General features: G+C 38.3%; 1 protein-coding gene across 1 annotated transcript in view; it reads right to left on the bottom strand.

Moving 5' to 3' along the window:
* Positions 1 to 952: 952 nt before the first annotated feature.
* Positions 953 to 21,776, bottom strand: part of ntf3 (neurotrophin 3) — a 33,274-nt gene continuing 12,450 nt past the window's right edge. Inside the window, exon 2 of the mRNA XM_017493710.3 lies at positions 953 to 5,155. Coding sequence (XP_017349199.2) covers positions 4,367 to 5,155 — 789 coding nt within the window. The 3' untranslated portion in view covers positions 953 to 4,366. The remainder of the gene's footprint in view (positions 5,156 to 21,776) is intronic.

The following is a 21,776-nucleotide window of genomic DNA, read 5'->3' as shown; positions in this document are numbered from 1 at the left end:
CTTCCCTAATTTTGTCTGCTTATTCTTTGCTATTATAAAAAGACAAGATGACAATCTAACCCTGTATGGCTGAAACTTAAATTGCCTTGAAGTTCAAAGAAATTTGGAAAATTATCTCAGAATGGTCATTTCAGTCAGCATTTGCTGACGTTACTACTGTACTGTGTTTTACTGTATGTATGTTAGCACATAGCTAAATAGTTTCTTCCCTGGAAGAAAATCATTAGAACCCATTAGAGATCCATTAGAGTGCTTTTAATGTGTATCTGGTGGTCCATAATGGTAGTTTAGTGGAACCAATTGTTTCTAAAGGTTCCTAATAGCTTATCTAACTTCATTCTGATTGTAATCATCACCCATAAAAGAAGGCCTATTGGGTTCTGGTGGATTTTAATAGGACCCAAAAAATCTTTAATGAAAACCTTTAAGAATTTGATGAAAAGCAATTTCAATCTAAAAGCTTTGGAGATTTTTAGAGCAGGGATAACTGTAAGTATAATTTTGGCCAAACTATTCATTTAAGAACTGTTAAAAAAATAAACTGCAAGATTATTACACCCATTGCTGTAATAATCTTGTAATAATTTTCTTCCTGCATGCTTTGAACATGATTTGCTGTATTTCTTTCTGTATTTCCCATATTTCTGGTCTCAGACATATCCCACAATCTAATATTCCAACCTGAACACCAACCTGCTATGCTTACTTGTTCTTTCTATTTTTTATCTTTTTCCCATAGTCTTCATTCATTGGCCTGATTGGCTCATGACCTGAATGTGGTAACCCAAATAACTTTTACATGACTGTGGGAAAGTCATCCTCCATTTTTTGGTATCAAAAAGGTCACATGCGCCACATTGCTGTGTGATTTATTGGATCACATGCTGATTAGGAGAATCATTATACTTGTTTGTATTCCTCAGCAAATATAGATCAGATCACATGTTATAAATATTATACAAACACATTTATTCATAGAAGGCTTTGTGGAAACACGAGTTAAGTGTCATTGCATTTAAGTGGTTAGCCTTTTTTTCTCACAATGATCCTTCAAGTATTACAGACCAAGATGAAGCATATTTAGCCAGATAACTGAAGAGATGCACAAAAACAAACAGAGACAAACAAGTAGGGACATCAGGTCAGAAAGGGTAGATTAAATGGAAACTACTTCACTAAACAAGAAACATCCAACATACATGTCTTTATCTTATTAAAATAGAGCTCTGTTATTGGTCACAGTTAACTCAGTCTTGACATACCCAGAAAAAAAAAAGACATTTATATATCAGGTGCTCCAAGAATCGAACATTTTGGCACATTCTCCTTTTGAAAGTTCTAAGTATTCATCAATAAAAAGAGAGTACATGTCCTTGGATTTCAGCATTTGCAATGGTTCCTTGATCAGGGTCATCATAATTAAAGCAGCAAGAACTGTATACAGTATACACTACAACAGCAGGGCCTTTTACACACAGCACAATACACCTTGGAATGTGGCACTGGATGAATTAAAGACAATCCAAACATGAGCAAAGTCAAGGGTGTGTATGGCTGTATGCCTTCCAGACTCCAGTGTTAGATTCAGCTTTATGGGAAAGAGAATGTGTGCAAATGAATGTGTAGGCTCATTCTCTAGAGCTTCCAGGGGAAATAAGAGCAAAGTGAGTTCCTGTATTGCATGTACTTTCTTCCTATAGTTACAGATAGAAATGGAGGAGGTATCCCATTGGAATACCAAATGAAACATAGGATATATCCTGTTCTGTTTTTAATGTTAGCTGACATCTGAATGGTGTTGAACTCTCTCATACACTCACGCCCAAAAATTCACTCAAAACAGGCAGAGTTTGTCAGTTATAATTTGGCTGGCCTAAAGAGCCTTTAATCAGATGCTCTTTTGATATTTCTTTGTGGTTTTAAATGTACTATTAAAACACAGTTAAGTACAATGCAATATTATTAATGTTTCATAACAATGCATATCTTGATACAAATGTGGATAATGAGTTTTGCAATTTATATATATATATATATATATATATATATAAGTTTTTTGTTGTTTTTTTGTTTTACAAATTTGTGTTTTTTCCAAGCACTTTGCATGCGTAGCTGATGAAGACCTTTCTCTGAAACATCCTTAAAAACCTTTAAAAATTTATAGGACACTGCAGTAGTACTTTTTCAAATGGCTTTATAGGGTAAAGGGTCTCTTCCATGACCCTATGGGATGTTTTGGGACTGTTATTACAGTCACCTGAGAAACCAAGATGGACCTGTTTAAGCATAGCTGACCCCTGTGCTGTAAAGCACCAGCTTCTTGCTCTTTTACTGTCACTCAACTCCTCATAAATGCAAAATATTTATGGACACTTTTTCTCTAATAATCAAAAATAAAAATACAAATACAAAATGTCCAATGAGAAACAACAACATATTGAAGTGTATATAGTCTGACTGGGATACTATCGTAATTATCTCGTTATGCACATGTGAAACTGGTGTTCAGGATGATAAGATGGTGGCAACCTGTCTGTATATCCTCTAAAAGAGCCAGGGGTAAATTTAAAAAGGTAACATCTGGAAGTGTTAAATTCTAGGTTGTACATCGCCTAGATGTAGGAACTATTTGTTGTAAAATGGACCCTTTCTTTTAAAGGGCACGAGATCTTTTATTTATGTGTAGTTAAAAAAAAATAAATAAAAAAAAAAACAAGCCTGGGATTCAAACAGTTTGTTTGGTAAATGGTTCCCCAATGTACAACCTGTTGGTCGTAACAACCACAGCATGATTCAAACTGGATCAAGCTTTTAGCACTTGATTAAAAAGACATCTGTTGTGATTGTATATTGTATATGCTTATTTGAGGTATAGAGTGAACAGTCATAGGTTAGGACAGGACAGACAAGTTATTTAAGCTATTGCAACCAGTTTTATATTAATATACCCAGTTCCAAAGAGAAACTTTTTGGTAATCAGATGACCTTGTAAAATAAAAGATAGACAATTTTTTTTTATCATTTTATATATATGTATATATAAACTATGTAACAGCATAGCAAAGAGAAACAAGAAAAACTGTTGGGAAAAAAAAACATTTGTCTCAGAGGTGATGGTAAGGTACTAAGAACGAAACCCTACTGGTATCAAGAGACTGTTTCGACATATTTAATGTGTCACTTACCAAAAAGGGAGAGAAATCAGCAAGTTTTCTTGTTTTCCTTAAAATAACCCCAAGAAAGGCAAACCCTTTCAATGGTATTCAAATCCCAGTATGTACATTAACTTAGTACAGCTTTACTCCTCTGAGTAATTTTGTCATTAATAACAGCTAGTTTAGTGGCAATTTTTAGTGGCTTGCTGCTATAGTTATAGCAGAAATTGAACCATTGGCAGCAGTATATGATTGACAACTTGAGAAGAAGCAACTGTGCTCTGGAGTGAACTGTGTCAGAGGCTTAGTCTCTGGTAAACTAGGTTTTATGTGGTAAAGGAATGTGAAAGGTTGAACAATGATTGTATTATTATTGTGATCAGAGGCAATATATCAATCATTGATATAGTTTCACATATATCCACCTTTTAAATAGACTCCCTACAAGTATATGAGAAATATTGGACTCCACTTCTTGGGTTCATTGCTGTACTGTTGATCTTCAGGGGTACAATGTTTCAGATATTTGCTGTTAACAATTTTCTGTACATAGGTTTGTATGACCAGTACACCCATATGCACTGCATTCTGTGCACAAGTAGATGAGTTATACAAAAATATATATTTCTTAATTATTCCATGCATTTTGCGATACACATATATCTCATATGCTCTGTGGCATATTTATTCAAAGTGAATGAGATCATCTAAACTATGACTTCTTTTTCCCAGACATACTGACAGCACAATATCAGTAGCATAGACTGGAGCAATACTGTCGATGAGTGATGAGGATGTGATTGTTGAATGTACCCTTTTCTGAGCATAAAACCTTTCTTTTCTTTTCTTTTCTTTTATAACAAAAATTACATTAAAGTTTATACTTCAATTGCAGCTGATCCCAGGATTTTAGGTCCAAAGGAGTGATATGTCCTCTGACTGTTGGTGATGATGTTTAAGCAAGGCACATAGTTTTACATACCCTTTTAGCTTAGTGGCATTGTATGTCTTAAGTCATCTTAAGTCCATCCATGTCTCTCTTTTTAGAATATGCTTAGATAGCAACTTAAATAAATAACACAAATATATTTATACATCATATAAGCATGTATAGACTACATTTATTTCATATAACTTAAATAATAATTTATAATCATATTTACAACCTCCCAGGGTAAAACAGAAAGACAATGGATTAGTTTTCTTTATTTTTACGTCCTGCGGTGTTTGCGTGAAAGTGCGCAAACGCATGAGGTGTTTATCCGTATCCAGCTCCAGTTCGTCTTGTTGTTGTACTTGGTGAGGGCACGTACATATGTCTGTGAGGTTTTGCACTGTGAGTTCCAGTGCTTGTCATCTATGCCTCGGCAGCCACTCTTAATTGGCTTGCTGTTCTGGCAGGTTGTTTCATAAAAGTATTGCTTCATAGTCAACTGTTGTATTTTGACCTCTGTAAGCACCGAAACCTCGTTGCCATGGATGTCCACCGCCATGGTCTTGTCTGTCACCCAATGGCTCTTGCTGTCACATACTGAGTACTCACCACGGTAGCTCTTGTGCTCGGCATAACGCTTCTGGCGCGTCTTATTGGTGCTCTGAGTCTCCCGAGCACCCTCAAAGTCATCCATGAGGTATAGTGGTGGGGGTTGCAGGGGTGGCCTCTCACTCAGTAACACTCGCGGTGAGTTGTATCGCTTGTGCTGCCTCAACAGCTCATCAGCCATAGCCCTCTTAGACTGATAGGCAGATGGGCTGATGTTCTGGGGGTATTCGGTATCTGTAGGTGCATTGAGAGAAGTAAGCATGGGTGTGTTCTGGTTCCCCTCATCTTGCCGCTGTCGGCTGCGACTTATGTCAGCCTGCAGCAGCTTGACAATGAGTGTGTTGATGGGGTCCTGCGTGGGACGCTGCTTGTTCATGGCAGTTATAGAGACGCAGTAGAGGTACGTGAGGAATATCACGTACAGAAGGATTGACATCACTAGATTCACCTGTAACACCTGCAGAGGGAAAGAAAGAGGAATCTTTAGGGACACAACAGTTAAAAAAAGGTAAATATAAGATTGCATTTATGAACTGCCAATAAATAAATAATAGTCCCTTTCATGATGTTTTTCAAGCTAAATCACAGTAAATTGAACCATCAGCCTTCATGCATTGTTTATGTATGAGTCACACCTCTGATGCTTGACGTGCTTGTTTGGTGATGCATGAAAATCAGTAATGAAGAGTGTAGAAAAGTGGCACGTAATGACATGAACTAGCATTCCATAAGGAGCTGCTCTGTCTGATTTATTGGAGCGCATGATTTATTTGAATGTTCCACACATCATAGCTAAATCTGCTCAAACTAACTACAGAGTGAATCTGAAGAAATGAACAAAACTTTAACGTAAATTTATACCCCAAACTCAAATATTTTGTAAAACACCATTTACATAAATAAATAAATTATGCATACTTTGGCTATGATAGGTTAGTTATTAGGTGGTTTGTCACCTCCAGTGTAAATGTTTTGTGATTGACTGTAGGAGGATTATATGTGGCTAGGCCTTTATGTTTAGGATTATGCTGTTTCTATGATAAGTTTATGCTGTATATGTCATAATGTTGTTGTGGATATAGGACAATAATTTAGGTTGTGAAATGCTTGGGTTCTATTGATGTTCTTTTTGGATCTTTAAAAGACAAAAATGATAAAACACAACAAAAAAAATACACTTTGCAAAGTTTACTTCTTCCACCAGTTCTCATGCTGAATCCTGGCTTGCCCTACCTGACAATTATGATGGAACTCACTCGAAATCTTGCAGTTTCTTACTATAGTGCTCACTGTATTCCAACAAGCAGGCAATCTCCACCTGCTGCGATATAAACAAAATCACAACAAACAACACTTTCTCCCTTCATCTCCCTTTGATCATGCACCAGAGAGAAAGGACTGTGGAGAAAGTTTCTTGTGGTTCATGATTCCAGTTCACAGGTGCTTATGCCCTCTGTTACAATACCTTAGCAACCTTTGGTGCCTGCAACTAAACAGCATTCTGCACTTTTTTTCTTCCAAGATGATGCACAGAGAGAGCTGGCTTGTTGCGGTGAGAATATGACTCTGGATGGACTTGTCATTATCTCTATCAAGCTGGATAACCTGCTCTGAAAGACCGCTGTTCAACGTAAGCTAGGGTAAGACTACCTCCATTTTCCAAACAGCAAATGTTCATGCCTGTGACAATTCACTGTCGTCATCACCCTCTGTGTTTCCCAGCTCTCCTTGTCTCTGGTGTAGTTTGAAATTTCATATTGATGGAGATAAATCAACTCAATGACCTATTACAATCCCCCTTTCCAGCTATGCTTGATGATAGACCCATTGGAGAAAGATCCATGACCCATGTCACAGAACCCTGCATCTGCTAATAAGCACTTCACACCATGAGAACATGTCCCACCTTCTCCACTACTAGGTGGCACTATAAGTACAAAGGAATTGTGTATGGTTTGATGAATGCCCCTTTGGTACACTAGCCCCTTCATTAACAATCTTCTGTAACATGCAGGACAAACAGGTAATCATGTAATTTGTAATTCTTTATACACTGTGTTACATGCAGTCTTGATGCCTCTGCTAAAACATTCAGACTCTTTCGTTCCCTTTTTTATTTGGTAAGGAAGACCATCTAAAGTGAGAGTAGGAGATATCCTATCAAAACACAAAGGTCTTCCCACAGAAAGAATTATGATACAGCAGATCAGGATGTACTGGAATTGGCTGCAGGGGGTGCCACACTTTTTTGCTATACACAACAAGCTTGAAAGTCTATGTTTCATGGAGTTACGTAGAGTTGTGACGTCACGACATCCAGGTATTGCACAAACCATGCAAATCTTAGAAGACTACTTTAGACCTACTCTGGTGCAAGATGTTACCTGGTATGTATATTCATGCACCCCATCTGTCCATACACTTTGTAACTCACTTAACTCATTCCAGTGGTATTCTTAACCAATATTATGATAGTCTTAAGCTTTCTAGTGCCTGTCAACTACACATTTTAGTCACTACCCACTCTCTTTCCAGTCATTAAGATGCTCGTCAACCAGAGCCACAGGGGATTAAATCAGGTTACTCAACCTTTCAGCCTAGTGACCATGTCTGGCTATCCACCAAACATATTCAGCATCAGTTACCATGGTAAAATCTGCATCACAGATTCATTGTGCAATTCTGAGCATTTGTTGTTTGATTTTATTTTTTATTTTTTGCTTTTTTTTTTTGGTAACACTACTATAAGGTCCATAAATAAGTAATATATTAATACTTAACCAATGCTTTCATAATAACGAAGTAATATATACTCTAATTTTTTGCACATTAGCATTATTAATTGTCTTTATTTACACAGTGTAGGTTAACCCAAACTAGGTTATTTAAGTAACTTGAGACAATTCTCTATTCACACCCAGCACCACAAAGTTACTGACTAAAATCAACCAACCCATTTTATAGGTGTGATGTTATAAAAATGAGTGTGGTGACATTAGGTTGAGCCTTTCAAGTATACAGTACGACTGTGACATGCTATAGAGAGTAACTTAGAGTTATGCATAGAGTTGATTTTAGAACATTTATGTTTCATACCACTGAGCAAAACAACTATATTTAAAATACATCCTGTGCTTGGGTTTTGTTTAGATTGGAGGTGTTGGAAAACAAAAATATAGTGTCTCAACCTGCCAGAGCTTACATTATAGCCAGTAATTTGGGTTATCAAATCAAAAACTTAATTACAGACTTTGGGTCCAATTAAAATACAGGGTTAACCTATACATTGTCTGGAAACACACTGCAAGTCATTCTATTAATGAACAGTTTATATCAGATTAATAGAATGAGTAAGGAAGATGTTAACACTTTATTACAAGATATATTTACAAGATGTTATTACTGTTATTAAGGGTTATTAATACATCAGTCAGATGCTGTTAATGTATACGTTTTCTTACTTCCTGATGTGCCAAGGATTAGCGGCTGCATTAATTTATCATTATGAAAGGATTAGTTAAGTATTAATATATTTTTTGACCTCATTTGTGGACCTTATAGTGAAGTGTTACCCCTTTTTTGGTCTCTGATTTTAATTACTTGAATTCTGCTTCCTGTTATGCCTCTAGTAGCCTATTTGTCTGTGTTTCCTCCACTCTGTTTGGCTTGACATTGATTCTGAGTGCTGATTTGGATCTGTTAAATAAAGTGTTTGTGATAGTAGCCTCCTGATTCCACCTCATTGTAACATCCACTGTGTGAGTATATGTTCTACTTACCGAATTATTATTATTATTATTATTATTATTATTATTATTATTGTTATTATTATTATTATTATTATTATTATTATTGTTATTATTATTATTATGTAAGTCCTGATCATAAAAAGCTGCTATACCTGTCTGCTAGAACTATTTTTTAATATGACTTCACTTGACATGCTTATTCGAACATTGTCACTGCAGTTAAGAGGACAGCTTTAAATCAACACGGGATTGACCGTGTTACCAACTAATTCTGCTGATAGTTTCTCCTAAATATTTTTACCTTATGTTTTCACATCAGCAAATTTTCTGAAAATTTTCAGCTGTTGCACCTGTAACTATTTCAAATCAGTATGAAATAGCTCTGAGAAGCAGTGCAGCTACACATCCAGTACTACAATAAAAAAGATCAAAAGAGGCAACTGTATGAAATTTTTTTTTAATGAAGAGCATGAGATCTCTTTGAATGTAACTTATTTTAATTAACTGAGGATGATGCTCAACTCAGATCCCGAGTCCAGTGTCTGAGTTCAACTAATGATGATGGTGATACATTAAGACAGAAATGTTAAAGGCAGTCAGTGGCTGCAGCTGGTACATCAAAGGGTCATTTAGCATAAATGGGGCCTTGCAGACTGCCGAGTAATAAAACCAAATACATATCTCCTTTCATTAACACTTCCCATACTGTAATTTGTAATTTATAACTTTATTATGTGAACATTTGAAATGAGTGTGTATGTATGTATGTATGTGTGTGTGTGTGTGTGTGTGTGTGTGTATGTGTGTGTGTGTATATATATATATATATATATATATATATATATATATATATATATATATATGTATATGTATATGTATGTATGTATGTATGTATGTATGTATGTATAACAGGTGTTCAGAGACCCAAGCCATTTGTTTAGGGTGTTATGTAATTGAAGATTTGTTTTGTAAGGCATTAGCCTGCTTACTGGGGCTGTTGAACAGGAAACAAAGCAATTTTAAGTGTGTTCATCTTGCATTCATTGAAAATGTCTTTGTTGTGGGAGGTTGAATTCCAACCAAAAGGAGGTGTTCAAGTAAAAAGATTAATTTTAGGTTAAAACACAAAATCATTGTTTGAAAAGACTCACAGCAGTAGACAATATGTGCATGTGTGTGTATTTACAGTTCCCTTAGAAACTACATTCCAATGGTTTCGAATGGGACAGTAAATACACACACATGCACATACTGTCTATTGCTGTGAGTCTTTTCATTTGTGTGTGCTATACACCAAAGACATTTGGGTTTGAGATCAAAAGATGGACATGATACAAGCCTTTAGGATTTCAGCTTTTTATTTCCTGGTATTTACATCTAGATGTGTTAAACAATATAAAAGATAGAACCTTTTGTATCAGACCAGCACATTTTTAGGAGAGCAAAATTATAGGAACAGATAAGTCTGGAAGTAAATTAAAGTAAATACCACTTAATAGTTGGTTGCATATCTCCTGCTTGCAATAACTGCCTCAAGCCTGCTATTCATGAACATCATCAAATTGTTTGTTTCTTCTTTTTCGATGTTTTTCCAGGCTTTTACTGCAGCCTCTTTCGGTTGTTGTTTGTTTCGGGGGGTTTTCCCCTTTAGTCTCCTCTTCAGGATGTGAAATGCATTTCAATTAATTTAAGATCTGTCGATTGACTTGGCCAGTCTAAAACCTTCCACTTTTTCCCCCGATGAAGTAATTTGTTGTGTTGGCAGTGTGTTTTTGATCGTTGTCTTGCTGCATGATACAGTTCCTCCTGCATTTCTGAGTAAATTGGAAGACAGAATGTTCCTGTAAACTTCTGAATTCATTCTGCTGCTACCATCATGAGTTACATCATGATGGTAACAGCAGAATTTAGCATGCACATATTGCACATTACCGGAACCAGGAGGTTTACACCATCTAACATACACATTTACACATACACACTATTTTGCATACCATGTTTGAGCAGTTAGTTCTGATGCGCAAGTTAGGTTACATAACTATTTCTAAGGTTAGTAAAAGAAATAGGCTCACAGAGGTTAGCTGTACAGCAGTTGATACTCAACCTTGCACACAGGGATGCACGGTTTATATTGCAGAAGCCTAGGTCTCCATTTTCCTCTATCCACACATCAACTAGAAATAAATGTTCTCAAATGTATCTGTTCCTGGATATTTAAAATATATTTTGACAATATGTCCATTTTGTTGGTCAAAAACGCTGTTTCAGTGTGGACAAAGGATATAATAATAATAATAATAATAATAATAATAATAATAATAATAATAATAATAATAAGTAACCATATTAGTGTACTGTATACATGGCCTCTGTGAAAATTCACTATATGGGACTCCATACTTCATAAAGAGCAAAATCTTATTTATTGTTTGTGACTGTGTGATTAGGTCCACAGCCTTCTTTGGCTGTTTCTTCATTTATGGGCTTTGAAAGGGTTTAAACCACCAAAAGGTTACTAATAAACCATATAGATTTGTGGTAATTGTACCCTGACCCCTTTTGAAGACAAGCACATTACTTATGATAATCTAATGTAGAGTGATAGGCCTGTTGTTTTGTACTGTAAATTTCTTGAACATTTGTGATCAAGGTAATTTCTCTAGATGATCAACAATGTTTAATTGTCATCAGAATATGCTGACTGTTAGGAGAGTTTGTTTCAAAACTGTTTCCATATTTGTCTTGATTATCTTAAGGCACAGTGATTCTCCCTCTCATCTGTCATCTTGTTGCATAAGCAGAGGAAATGTAGGCCTCAGAAGAGTACAGATGTGCTCAAATGACAGCCAGATTTACAAATGTATTAAGTAGGAGGTGCCATGGAACCTTTCCAGTAAGAGAATGAGGGTGAAGGAGGAAGTTTTGTTTTATTTTTGAACATTAGCAATGAGATGTGTTCCCTGACCCAGACACAGTTTTTAGTCAAACTCCAGACTAGACTGTCCCATATGCTGAAGTATGCTCATTTCAGTTTTAATTGATCCCCACAGTTGCTCAAACAAATAATCACAAAGATCAGGAAATATATATTCCTCTGCAGGTACATCAGCTGTCCTCTCAGTCAGCTGATGTAAAGTAAATCATCTTTGCAACCCAGTTTGTATTTTGCTTTCCAAATCATACACCATACTTAATTGGTTTCTGCTTGAGGGTTTCATCTCAGCTGCAAAGTGGGCATGACAGTCACTCTCAACATGCACATTTTTAGTTTATAAAGGACCATAACAAAACAGCTTCTATTTCTATTACAATCAGGTTTACTTATCGTTTGACAGGTTTAGTACGTTCATAGCCATTAAGAGATTATAGGTTTGCAAAGTAGGCTGAAAGCCAGATTGGGAAATGTTTGCTTTGACATAGCCTTCCTGCTTATCATTAATCATTCTGTGAATATTGAATGAGGCACAGGCAACTGGATGCATTTACCTGCTAAATCATTTATGCTGCATTTCCACTTTTTCAAAGTGCAGAAACTTTGGGGGTGGGACTTGGGCGCTGAACATGCTGATTGGTTGAGTGCACGCAGCATTTTGATTGGTTGAGTGCACACAGGATTTTTATTTCAATCATCATTTTTAAAAGTCTGTTGCGGTGTGTACAATTTATTGTGATTCGAATCAATAGAATGGAGTTTCTTAAAAAATATGACAGATGGACCGACGACGAGGTTCAGGCCTTATTAAGTATTTATACTGAGGACGAAATACAGTGGGAACTGGAAATAGTGACTCGCAATGAAAAAGTATACTTAAAAAGATCAAGTTGGTTAAGCGAGGTGGGCATTGTTCACACAGGACAACAGTACAGAGAGAAGCTGAAGAAATTAAAACAGGACTACAAGAAAATCAAGGACCACAATAACAGGAGCGGTTCCGACTGGCGGATCAACAAGGGGTCACCAGACTAATTTGCTTAATCATCGCGGTACTTTTGACCGCGATGGAAATGCAGACAACAAAGGTCTGGAGGAAACAAATGGTCCCTTGAAAAAAAGTCCCTTTTTTCCTTTTTTTGGTGGAAACGTGGCTTTAGTCCATTACTATAGGCAGTGTACTTGCACTGCCTATAGTAATAACCCTGAATAACTCTCCACTTGGAGACCGTCACTAAAATAAGACAGCAGTGTTGTAATTTTGTATCTTCAGTGAACAGAGGCAGGACCAATCAGACACTTATTGGCTGACAGCTCTCAATTCTGCCAAATGCTAGCTCACACTGTCAGTTAATATGAGGGGGGGAATGGACATATTGAAGGGTTTTTTTAAAACCAGTAAAGGGGTAGACACTGAAACAGTAACATCCTCTCATGCTGAACAGGAAAACAAGGTGTGTAAATGTCTGCATGAGTTCCACGTTACGTGAACACGATATGAGCAGAGCATTATGACAGCTACTGTAACGTACTTTGCATGGCACTGTGCCAGCGAAATCTATACATTGATAGCTTAGTTGTGCTTCCCCTTGGCTAGTGACACCAAACTAGCCTAGTCTCGTGTTAGACATCCAAAAGGTTTTATATTTTATCGGTCTGGTAGTCCTGCAAACAGTGATAACACCAAAAGCAAGTTTTATGATAAATTAAATTTTTGTCTAATTTTCACATTTTTAAAGAAATTAGCCCTAACATGCAAGAAAAAAAAATCATGGAAAAAGTCCATTATTATTATTATTATTTTTGTTATTTAGAAGTACATTTTAAAAAGTTTTTTGATTTAAAAGAATCTGTGCTCAGCCTTGGATGAATAACAATCCAGCTAATGCCCCTGGTTTGGGAAGGCCCAAGTACATTCTATCCTGCTTTGAATTAGGCTGGGTGTGAATCAGGGGTGTAACCTGGCCTGGGCATTCAGGGCTGTAGCCCCAAAGATTTTTCTTTAGCCCTGAATAATTCTCCACTTGGAGCTGGATGTCACTACGTAACTGAAAGTCAGTAAAAGAAGATGGCGGCGTTGTAATTTTGTATCTTCAGTGAACGGAGTGTTGTATTTTATCTTCAGTGAACGGATGCAGGACCAATCAGTCAGGGTTTACAGGAAAATACGTGGAAATACTAGTGTCTTATTCGATGACAGCTCTCAATTCTGCCAAACGCTAGCTCACACAGTCAGTTAGTGTGAAGGGAAAATGGATATATGCCAATTTTTTTTGTACAAGTAAAGGGGTTGAAATGGAAACACTAAGATCCAAAACTTGAAAGAATCCCTGATTATTGATCATTTTGATAATTATAAAAAATGTTTGCTTTACTGGCAAACTTACTAAGTAATATTAATTATTCATACATTTAAACGCTGTTCTTCTCACTTCCTTGCAAGCATTGTTTATTAGCTTCAGAGAACACAGTTGTCTTTCTTTCTTTCTTTCTAATAGCAAATAAATTCCTTCATTTCATTTAATCTGTATCCCTTCTCATACTGCTGCCTGCACAAATTGAGCTGTAACAATACTGAAGTAGACTAAATTTAACCACATAATATAATTTTTTAAATTATGAAAGTTTACTCAGTCACTTTGTGACTCTCATTCATGAAATTGAACGGTCTGACATCTGTAGGTATCTGATATGATGCTGGCTTGAGACATTTCAGTGGCTGGATTATTCATGTGCAGATTATATGGTAAGATCCAAATCCAAACCCTTCCTACGTTCCCCAATTGTCACATTTTTAAGCAATTAGCCTTCACATGCAAGACAAAAAATGCATGAATGCATTTCTGCATGTTTTTTAATGCAGAAGAATCTGGGCTCAGGCCCTGATGATTAACAGTCCAGTGTATGAAGGAAAATGTTTGTATACATTTTACTATTGCCATCATACAGGCTAAACACAACCATGATTTAATAAAGCCATCATTGAACTTCCTGGTTAATGAAAATTCAACGTGAGTTCCATGCCTTTCACCCTGTGTCCGAATTTTGCCTTGCTGCTTTGAAATATCGAAGAGCCCTAAGGTATTTCAAAACTGCCAACAATGTGTCTTTTATGAGAGAACTTGGAATTATGCAACAAACATGCACCAGACAAGGGCAGTCGCCCTCGTAATCACATGTCAGGGGTGAATGGCAGCAGGAATAGCTTTAGGAGTGGACTGATCATCAGCGGATCAGAAGAATGTTGTTCCTAAAGCAGCCTGGCAGCTGGACTGGGAGCAGCAGAGGGAATGTGCCAAGCTGCCCAAACGAGTGCTTCTTCCTAAATACAATTGAACTGTTGTTAAATAGCTCTTAGGCACACTGCTTAATCTCACTGAGAAGTGTTCCAGCTCAAGTAAAACCACTAGCTACAGGGAATCAAAAACTGTTTAGTCAGGCACAAAATGTCCGTGACAATCATTTGATCTAAGCAAAGAGTTGTTACTAATGTTAACTTATATAACTTGAATCCTGTGATACTTTATGAATGGGTTTGCTGCCTGAATTTTTATTACGCACATACCAAACATTAAAAGTCAAAGCCTATTCTGCATAAATATTCAACTTTGCTGCAAGATATTCCGTAATTTTAAACAATTAACGCAATCAATGCTAAACAAAAATTCATTGTTTAATAAATGTAGTAATGCACAAGAAATAAAAATATATATATCGCCTAAGGGGATCTCTACACATATACCATCATTAAAAAAAATGCAAGTGCCTATTAATATGATTTTGATTTAATATGATAATAATATGATTTAATATGAATATGAATTTGCAAATTGGAAATGCTTTCGTATCACCCTCACTTCCCTTATTGCACTAGACTGTGCATGATGCTATGATGTGTTACACTATTATAATAAAGTCGAGAGGTCACAACTATTCAGAGTCTGAAGAGGAAGCACTGGTTCATCTGCATTGGGGAACATTTTACTTTAAAATGTAGTTTTATCTGTTACTACTGCACAGCTGTACTGTATTTTAATATAGTTTATATTCTCACATGACTTATTAACTTATTAACAGCTTGTTTTATCATCAATTATACTATTGGAACTTTCATTTGCATTGTCATATTCTCAGCAATTTAATTAACAATATCTAAATCTGCTATAATACCATAACATACATGATTTTGTTCATTACATAAATTTGCTTAATTTACCAGCTGGGCAAACTCTCCTATAGGTTCTATAGATTAAATCTCCCATATACTGCATCATTATCTAATACTTTACAATACAATTTTGCCTATTTTGTGAGATAACATAAGCATCCCCTAAGCTTATACGCAACACTCCAAACCATTTTACTTTTCTTTTACAGAAGTTTTTCTTTTATTTCCATTTAGAAATAAGAGCTACTTAAAACATGTCCTTTATCTGACTTCAGCTTAATCAATGTGCATGCAGTTTCATGCAGAAATGAAAAAAAAATGTATGAATGAAATAAGGCTTGTTTTATGTAAATTCTCTTTTGCAAAGTACTTTTGAATGAAACTACCTTTAAGCAAATAACATACAGCAATTTTGAATTTCCATATTTTGTGTGCTGTTTCCATTGGGTTGTGCTAGGCTGTGTTGGGTTGCACAGGCCGCTTTTCTATCAGCAGAAGGTTTTAAGCCGTTATGAGATGCACTGGCAGTGGCCTCAAGTCGGCAAAATCCCTAGTGCTGAAATAACACCCAGGGTTCTTACTAAAGTCAAGCTGGACATAAATGAACATAGTAAGGGTTAATTCAGTGCTGGGATTTTGCTGTGTGGGGGTTCTTCACTGCCTACACACATCCCTTAAGACCAGCCAAGGAGGCTTATCACTATGTGAGCTTTAAACTCCTAGCGGATTGCCTTGGGATTAGCCATGGCCTCTTAAACCACATAGTATTATCTGAGCTCTTCATCTTAGTGCATGCTGTTACTGCACAGTTTAGCACTCTGAGGTTGTAGAACAGTTTACATTATGTTCACCTGGGATGGAAACAGCATGCTTGTGTCCAAACCACTCAACACTTTCAGATCCTATGAATTCTCTCTCTCTTTCTCTCTCTCTCTCTCTCTTACACACATGCACACACACACACATTCTCTTTTTCTTCTGGATATATGATATGTAATGTCATACTTCCATATATACAGTCAGAATCTTCTTATGCCAGTACATTTTTTTTCTGTGAAGTATGAAAGACCCAATAAGTGCCAACGATCCTTGAGATTAGTCCAGGTCTGAACATCCAAGTAACAAACTGGGCCAGGTACTCCATTATTCCTCAACTGTGTGCACCCCACAGGCAAGTAGTTTGCGTGTGCTGAAGGGTTTCCCCCCGTGGAAGGGAATTTGTTGCATTTATACAAACAAAACTAGCAAAAACATGGGTGCCAGACTCCAGTCCTGTTTGTCACAGCACTGCAGAGTTTAAGATTCAACCTCATTAATTACACCAGATACAGCTGGACACATCACTGAGGCCTTCATGAGCCTACGGTGTGTTAAAGAAGGAAAAGACAAATCTCCATGACTCCATGACAGAATTGCACTTCTGATTCTAATCTTGCAAGTCCAACTGCTAGTTGTTGGAATGACTAGCCAAAGATCGTTCTGAGTCCATTGGCATACACGTGAGGATATCTTGTGAGGATAGTTTACTTGACACTAACTGTGGAAGTCAAAACCAAACAGGCTTAAACCATTTAAGTTTAAAAATTGAATACTTTGAACGCAGCTAACTTACAAACATTTGAGTTTTCATACCTTACTAAGGATTACACTTACTTAAATCCACTAAGTTTAGTTTAAATAACTATTTAAGTAAACTCTGAAACGCTCTTTTGTTTATAAAGCTATGTTAAAAATAAAACAGTTCACTTACAGTAACCACTTTATCCTTATCAGGGCGATGGTGGATACCGAGTCTGTCCCGAGAACACTGGGTGTGAGGTGGAAATACACCTTGTGTAGTCCCTTTACAATATAAGAAGGTCATGTCCACTCACAGAGCACATGGCGTTAATGAACTAGCAGGACATTTGATTTGTGACAGAATACACTGAACAATGTGCATCAAATAAGAACATTCACCTCTGATCTGTCATGATGAGTCTCTCATAAAGAAGATCATTTTTCACTGCACAGTAACATAACCTTTGGCACCTGAAAACTGGTCCTGTTCTTTTCCCATTCACCACAAAATCACTACCAGTGGCCCCAGTTCAAAGGATCATGATACATACTTGCACAACACTGGCACCAACCAAACCTAACTGTAGCTGTTGTGAACCAACTAAGTTTACAGAAGCATGCAGTGTGTGTACACACTATACACAAGCTGACATTTTTAAAAGAATATTGTAGTTTGAAAATTGAGAAAATGAAACTGAGAACATGTCCTTTACACATTCCTCAACTTTATTAAGCTGCTGTCTGTCATCTGGCTTCGCTGGAACATACAGTTGTGTATCATTAGCATAATAATGGAAGCTAATACCGTGTTTCCGAAAAATTTGGCTCATAGGTAGCATATATATTAAAAAAAAGCAGTGGGCCTAAAACAGAACCTTGCAGAACACCAAATTTAACCTCGGTATGCACAGAGAAATCTACATTTACACCTACAAACTGATAGCGATCAGTCAAACAAGACCTGAGTCAGGAGAGGGCCGTTCCCTTAATGCCAAAAACATTTTCTAGTCTATCAAGGAGAATAGTATGATAAATGGTATCAAAAGCTGCACTAAGGTCAAGCAACACAAGCAAGGAGACACAGCCCTGATCAGAGACCATTAGTAGTCATTTACCACTTTAACCAGCACTGTCTCTGTGCTATGATAAGCCCTAAATTTGGACTGATACATTTCATGAATGTTGTTAGATAAGAATATAGCTGCTGTGCTGCAACATTTTCTAAGATCTTGAAAATAAAGGGCAGATTTGATATTGGCCTATAGCTGGACAGTTAACAGGGACTGAGGTCAGATTTTTTAATCAGGAGTTTAATAATTGCTAGTTTAAGTGTTTTAAGTACATAGCCAGTGTTAAGAGAAGAACTGATTATTTTTAGAAGGGGTTTGATTACTTCTGGAATAATCTGTTTGAAGAAACATGTAGGTAAGTGATCTAGTATACAAGTTGATAATTTTGATGAAGAAATTAATTAAATTAGTTCAGTCTATCTAAGGGGAGTAAAGCATTCAAATCGTTGATCTGCTATTGCTATATTATCATCTACAGAGGTAGTTATAAGATCTGTCTAAATTTTTTGTCTAATATTTTCAATTTTTTTTATTTTCCCCTCAATTTTCACCTCAGGGAGTTCCCTTTCAAAGTTAACTTTGACGTTGCACTATGGAAGCGCCTCTCGCACATGACCAGCATCTGAAGCTTGTGTAAAATCATGCCTATTTAATGGCCTGCCATGATCAGGTGACGTGGCAATTAAGTCCGTCGCATGATATAAATATGGCACCTGTGAACCGCGCCATCAGCCTTTATTATCTTCAGTGAAAGACTGCATGTCAGTTTTTGTGTAAAGAAACAAAAAGGCGCTTCATTTCCTTGCTATCTTTTCTCAAAATCTCAGAACTTTTCTATCCCTTTAAAAAAAAACAAAAAAGAGAATGAGCGAGAGAGAAAAATATGAGTGAGAGAATTCAGGAAGTGTGTTACGGCTTGCTCCCGTTTCATCACGGGGAATAGTGCACACTTTCTGGGGGAAGTGTCTAGGGTTGTAGCATCCAATGGCAGCCTCGAGAGGCTGCACATGGTAATGCCTACATTAAGCAGCTCGGCTCGCGACTCGCGTTCTTCTCGGAAGCTGAAGCGAGTTGGGTTTCAGAGCCTTGCGGATCTGGGTCAGCCGCTCCCGAGGCAGCTAGCCGTCTCAGGTTCGGGGGATCTCTTTTGGATCTGGAAGAGGAGCCGGAGACGAGCTATCTCTTGCTCTGTCTTCCAGGTTCGGCTCTCCGCTGGATTTTGGAGCTCGCGTCGCGACTCCTCCTTCCGCTATGGAAAGCCAAAAGGGGAGGGTAAAAACACACACAAAACTAATAGTAATAATTGCTCTATGACTCCGATGAGCCAGAAGGTTGTGCTAAAAACTGAGAGCAGCATATAAAGAGCTGCTTGAAATGATTACTAAGGCTGGATGAGCCTTTTTCTCCCCAGTGAAAGTAAATCCCTCACACTGCAGAAACTACCCTTTCTTCCAGAAGTGCATGACAAAATATCAGGCTTCTGGGGGAAAACCATGCATAAGCCATATTTATAACCCCACGATGTTGGATTATTCGGCCAGTGTGAGGAATGAATGGCATGGCTATTTAGCTATGCTGAAGGTGGAGGAGGCGCTTGCGAGCCACCTCTCTCCATTGACGGCAGGTAATTGGGGGGCCGGCTTTGCCATCCAAGCCACCGTGTAAGGTGGCTTACACCGTGGCATTGGTGGGCAAGGCCTATGCATCTAGTAGTCTTGCTTGTGGGTCACTGCAGACAATGACAGTGTTGCAGGCCTTCCAAGCAGACCTGCTGAGTGAGCTCGACATATGGCGGTATTCAGCCAATTCCTTCCCTGTTGTCTCGAGTTCACCCGGGTATCCACGAGTGGAGCCCGGGCCAGCACTAGTGCGAGGGAGACCCAGAAGGTGAGTATGGCAGCCCGCCAACCCCCGCAGACGGCCAGAGGAACCGGGCCGCAACAGTCGCGGCCTGCTAATAGGCCTGATCTGAGAATGGTCATAAAGGCCAAGCAGGCAAAGAAGAGAAGTCCTGAGGGGCCATGGAGGGACGTATCAGGGGACATGAGGTTGTTAGGGCAGTTAGCCCCGAGTGCTACTGTAGGACCTCCCCTAGCCAAGGCTGTCCCAAGTTTTCAGTGTTCTCTGGTCAACGAGATGTCATAGGGCAACGAAAATCTGATGCTTTCCCTCCAATAGAATGTGGAATAGTTAATGTCACTAAAAGACCATCTAGCAGCTTGGAAACTACTGTCAAATGTGTCTTCATGGGTTCTGTCTACCATAGAAAAGGGTTACTGGGTCCAGTTTATAGCTCAACCCCCCCCCCGGTTCAGAGATGTGCTCACCACAGTAGTCAGCACAAACCAGAGCCCGACGTTATCGCAGGCAGTAAGATCCCTCTTGGACAAAGGGGCCATAGGACATGTACCCCGTTCCCTGAGGGAGGGAGGTTTTTACAGCCGTTATTTCCTGGTCCGCAAAAAATAGGAGTATGCGCCCAATTTTAGATCTGCGTCATCTGAACTGTACTCTTCGGACATACAGGTTCAAGATACTGATGCCCAAACTTATCGTTCCACAGATTCAGTTTGAGGACTGGTTTATGACGATAGATCTAAAAGGTGCATATTTCCACATAGAAATATCGTTAGCTTTATCCCCTCGCACCTTCACAAAGTGCATGGATGTCATTCTGGCTCCATTTTGACTCTAAGGCATCCGTGTACTAAACTACTTGGATGAGTGGTTAATTCTAGCACGATCCAGGAAACTGGCGGTTCAACATCGAGATGTCGTTCTCGCCCACATGAAGAGCTTGGGGCTCAGGTTGAACCTCAGAAAAGTATGCTTTCCCCAGTGCAGTGGACAACTTTTCTAGGGGTTATAAGGATTCTACTACGATGTGGGCGTTTCTATCCCCAACATGCATAGGGTGAATCCTATCAACACTGAGCAAGATAAAGCTGAATCTTGGGAGACTATTGGCGCTTATGGGCCTATTGCACAGGTGACCGTTCAGTGGTGGCTGAGAAGTTGGGGGTTTCGTCCAAGGACGAAACCTCTGAGAATAATCAGTGTCACGCGGCGATTCCTACGTGCTCTGAGAATTTGAGTGTCCCCGGTTTCTAGCCTTGGGGCACATTCTAGGGGTGTCTCCTTAGCGCAAGACGGTAATGACAGACACCTCCCTCACGGGCTGGAGCGCGGTCTTAGACAGCTGTCCAGCTCACGGTCTCTGGCGCGGCCCTCATCTGAAGTGGCATATAAATTGTCTAGAAACGTGGTCCATATTTCTAGCACTGAAATTCCTTCTTCCTCAAGTGAGAGGTCACCATGTGTTTACAGACAACACACCGGTGGTCTTATATATTGACCACCAGGGAGGATTATGTCCGTGCCCCCGTTCAGGCAGGCGCAACTAATTCTTCTCTGGGCAGAGGAAAGTTTGTCAGTGAGTGCAATGTTCATTCTGGGAATATGGGGGCAGATATCCTGTTGAGGCAGGGGCTGAGGCCCAGGAACTGGTGGCTCCATCCACAAGTGGTGGAGTCCATATGGCGAGGTTTGGCCAAGCGGGTCTGCATGTGTTTGCCTCCGAGGAGACAACACACGACCCG

The sequence above is a fragment of the Ictalurus punctatus genome, chromosome 19 (assembly GCF_001660625.3).
Source record: "Ictalurus punctatus breed USDA103 chromosome 19, Coco_2.0, whole genome shotgun sequence".
NCBI lineage: Eukaryota > Metazoa > Chordata > Actinopteri > Siluriformes > Ictaluridae > Ictalurus > Ictalurus punctatus.
This window is presented reverse-complemented; position numbering and strand designations above follow the sequence as displayed.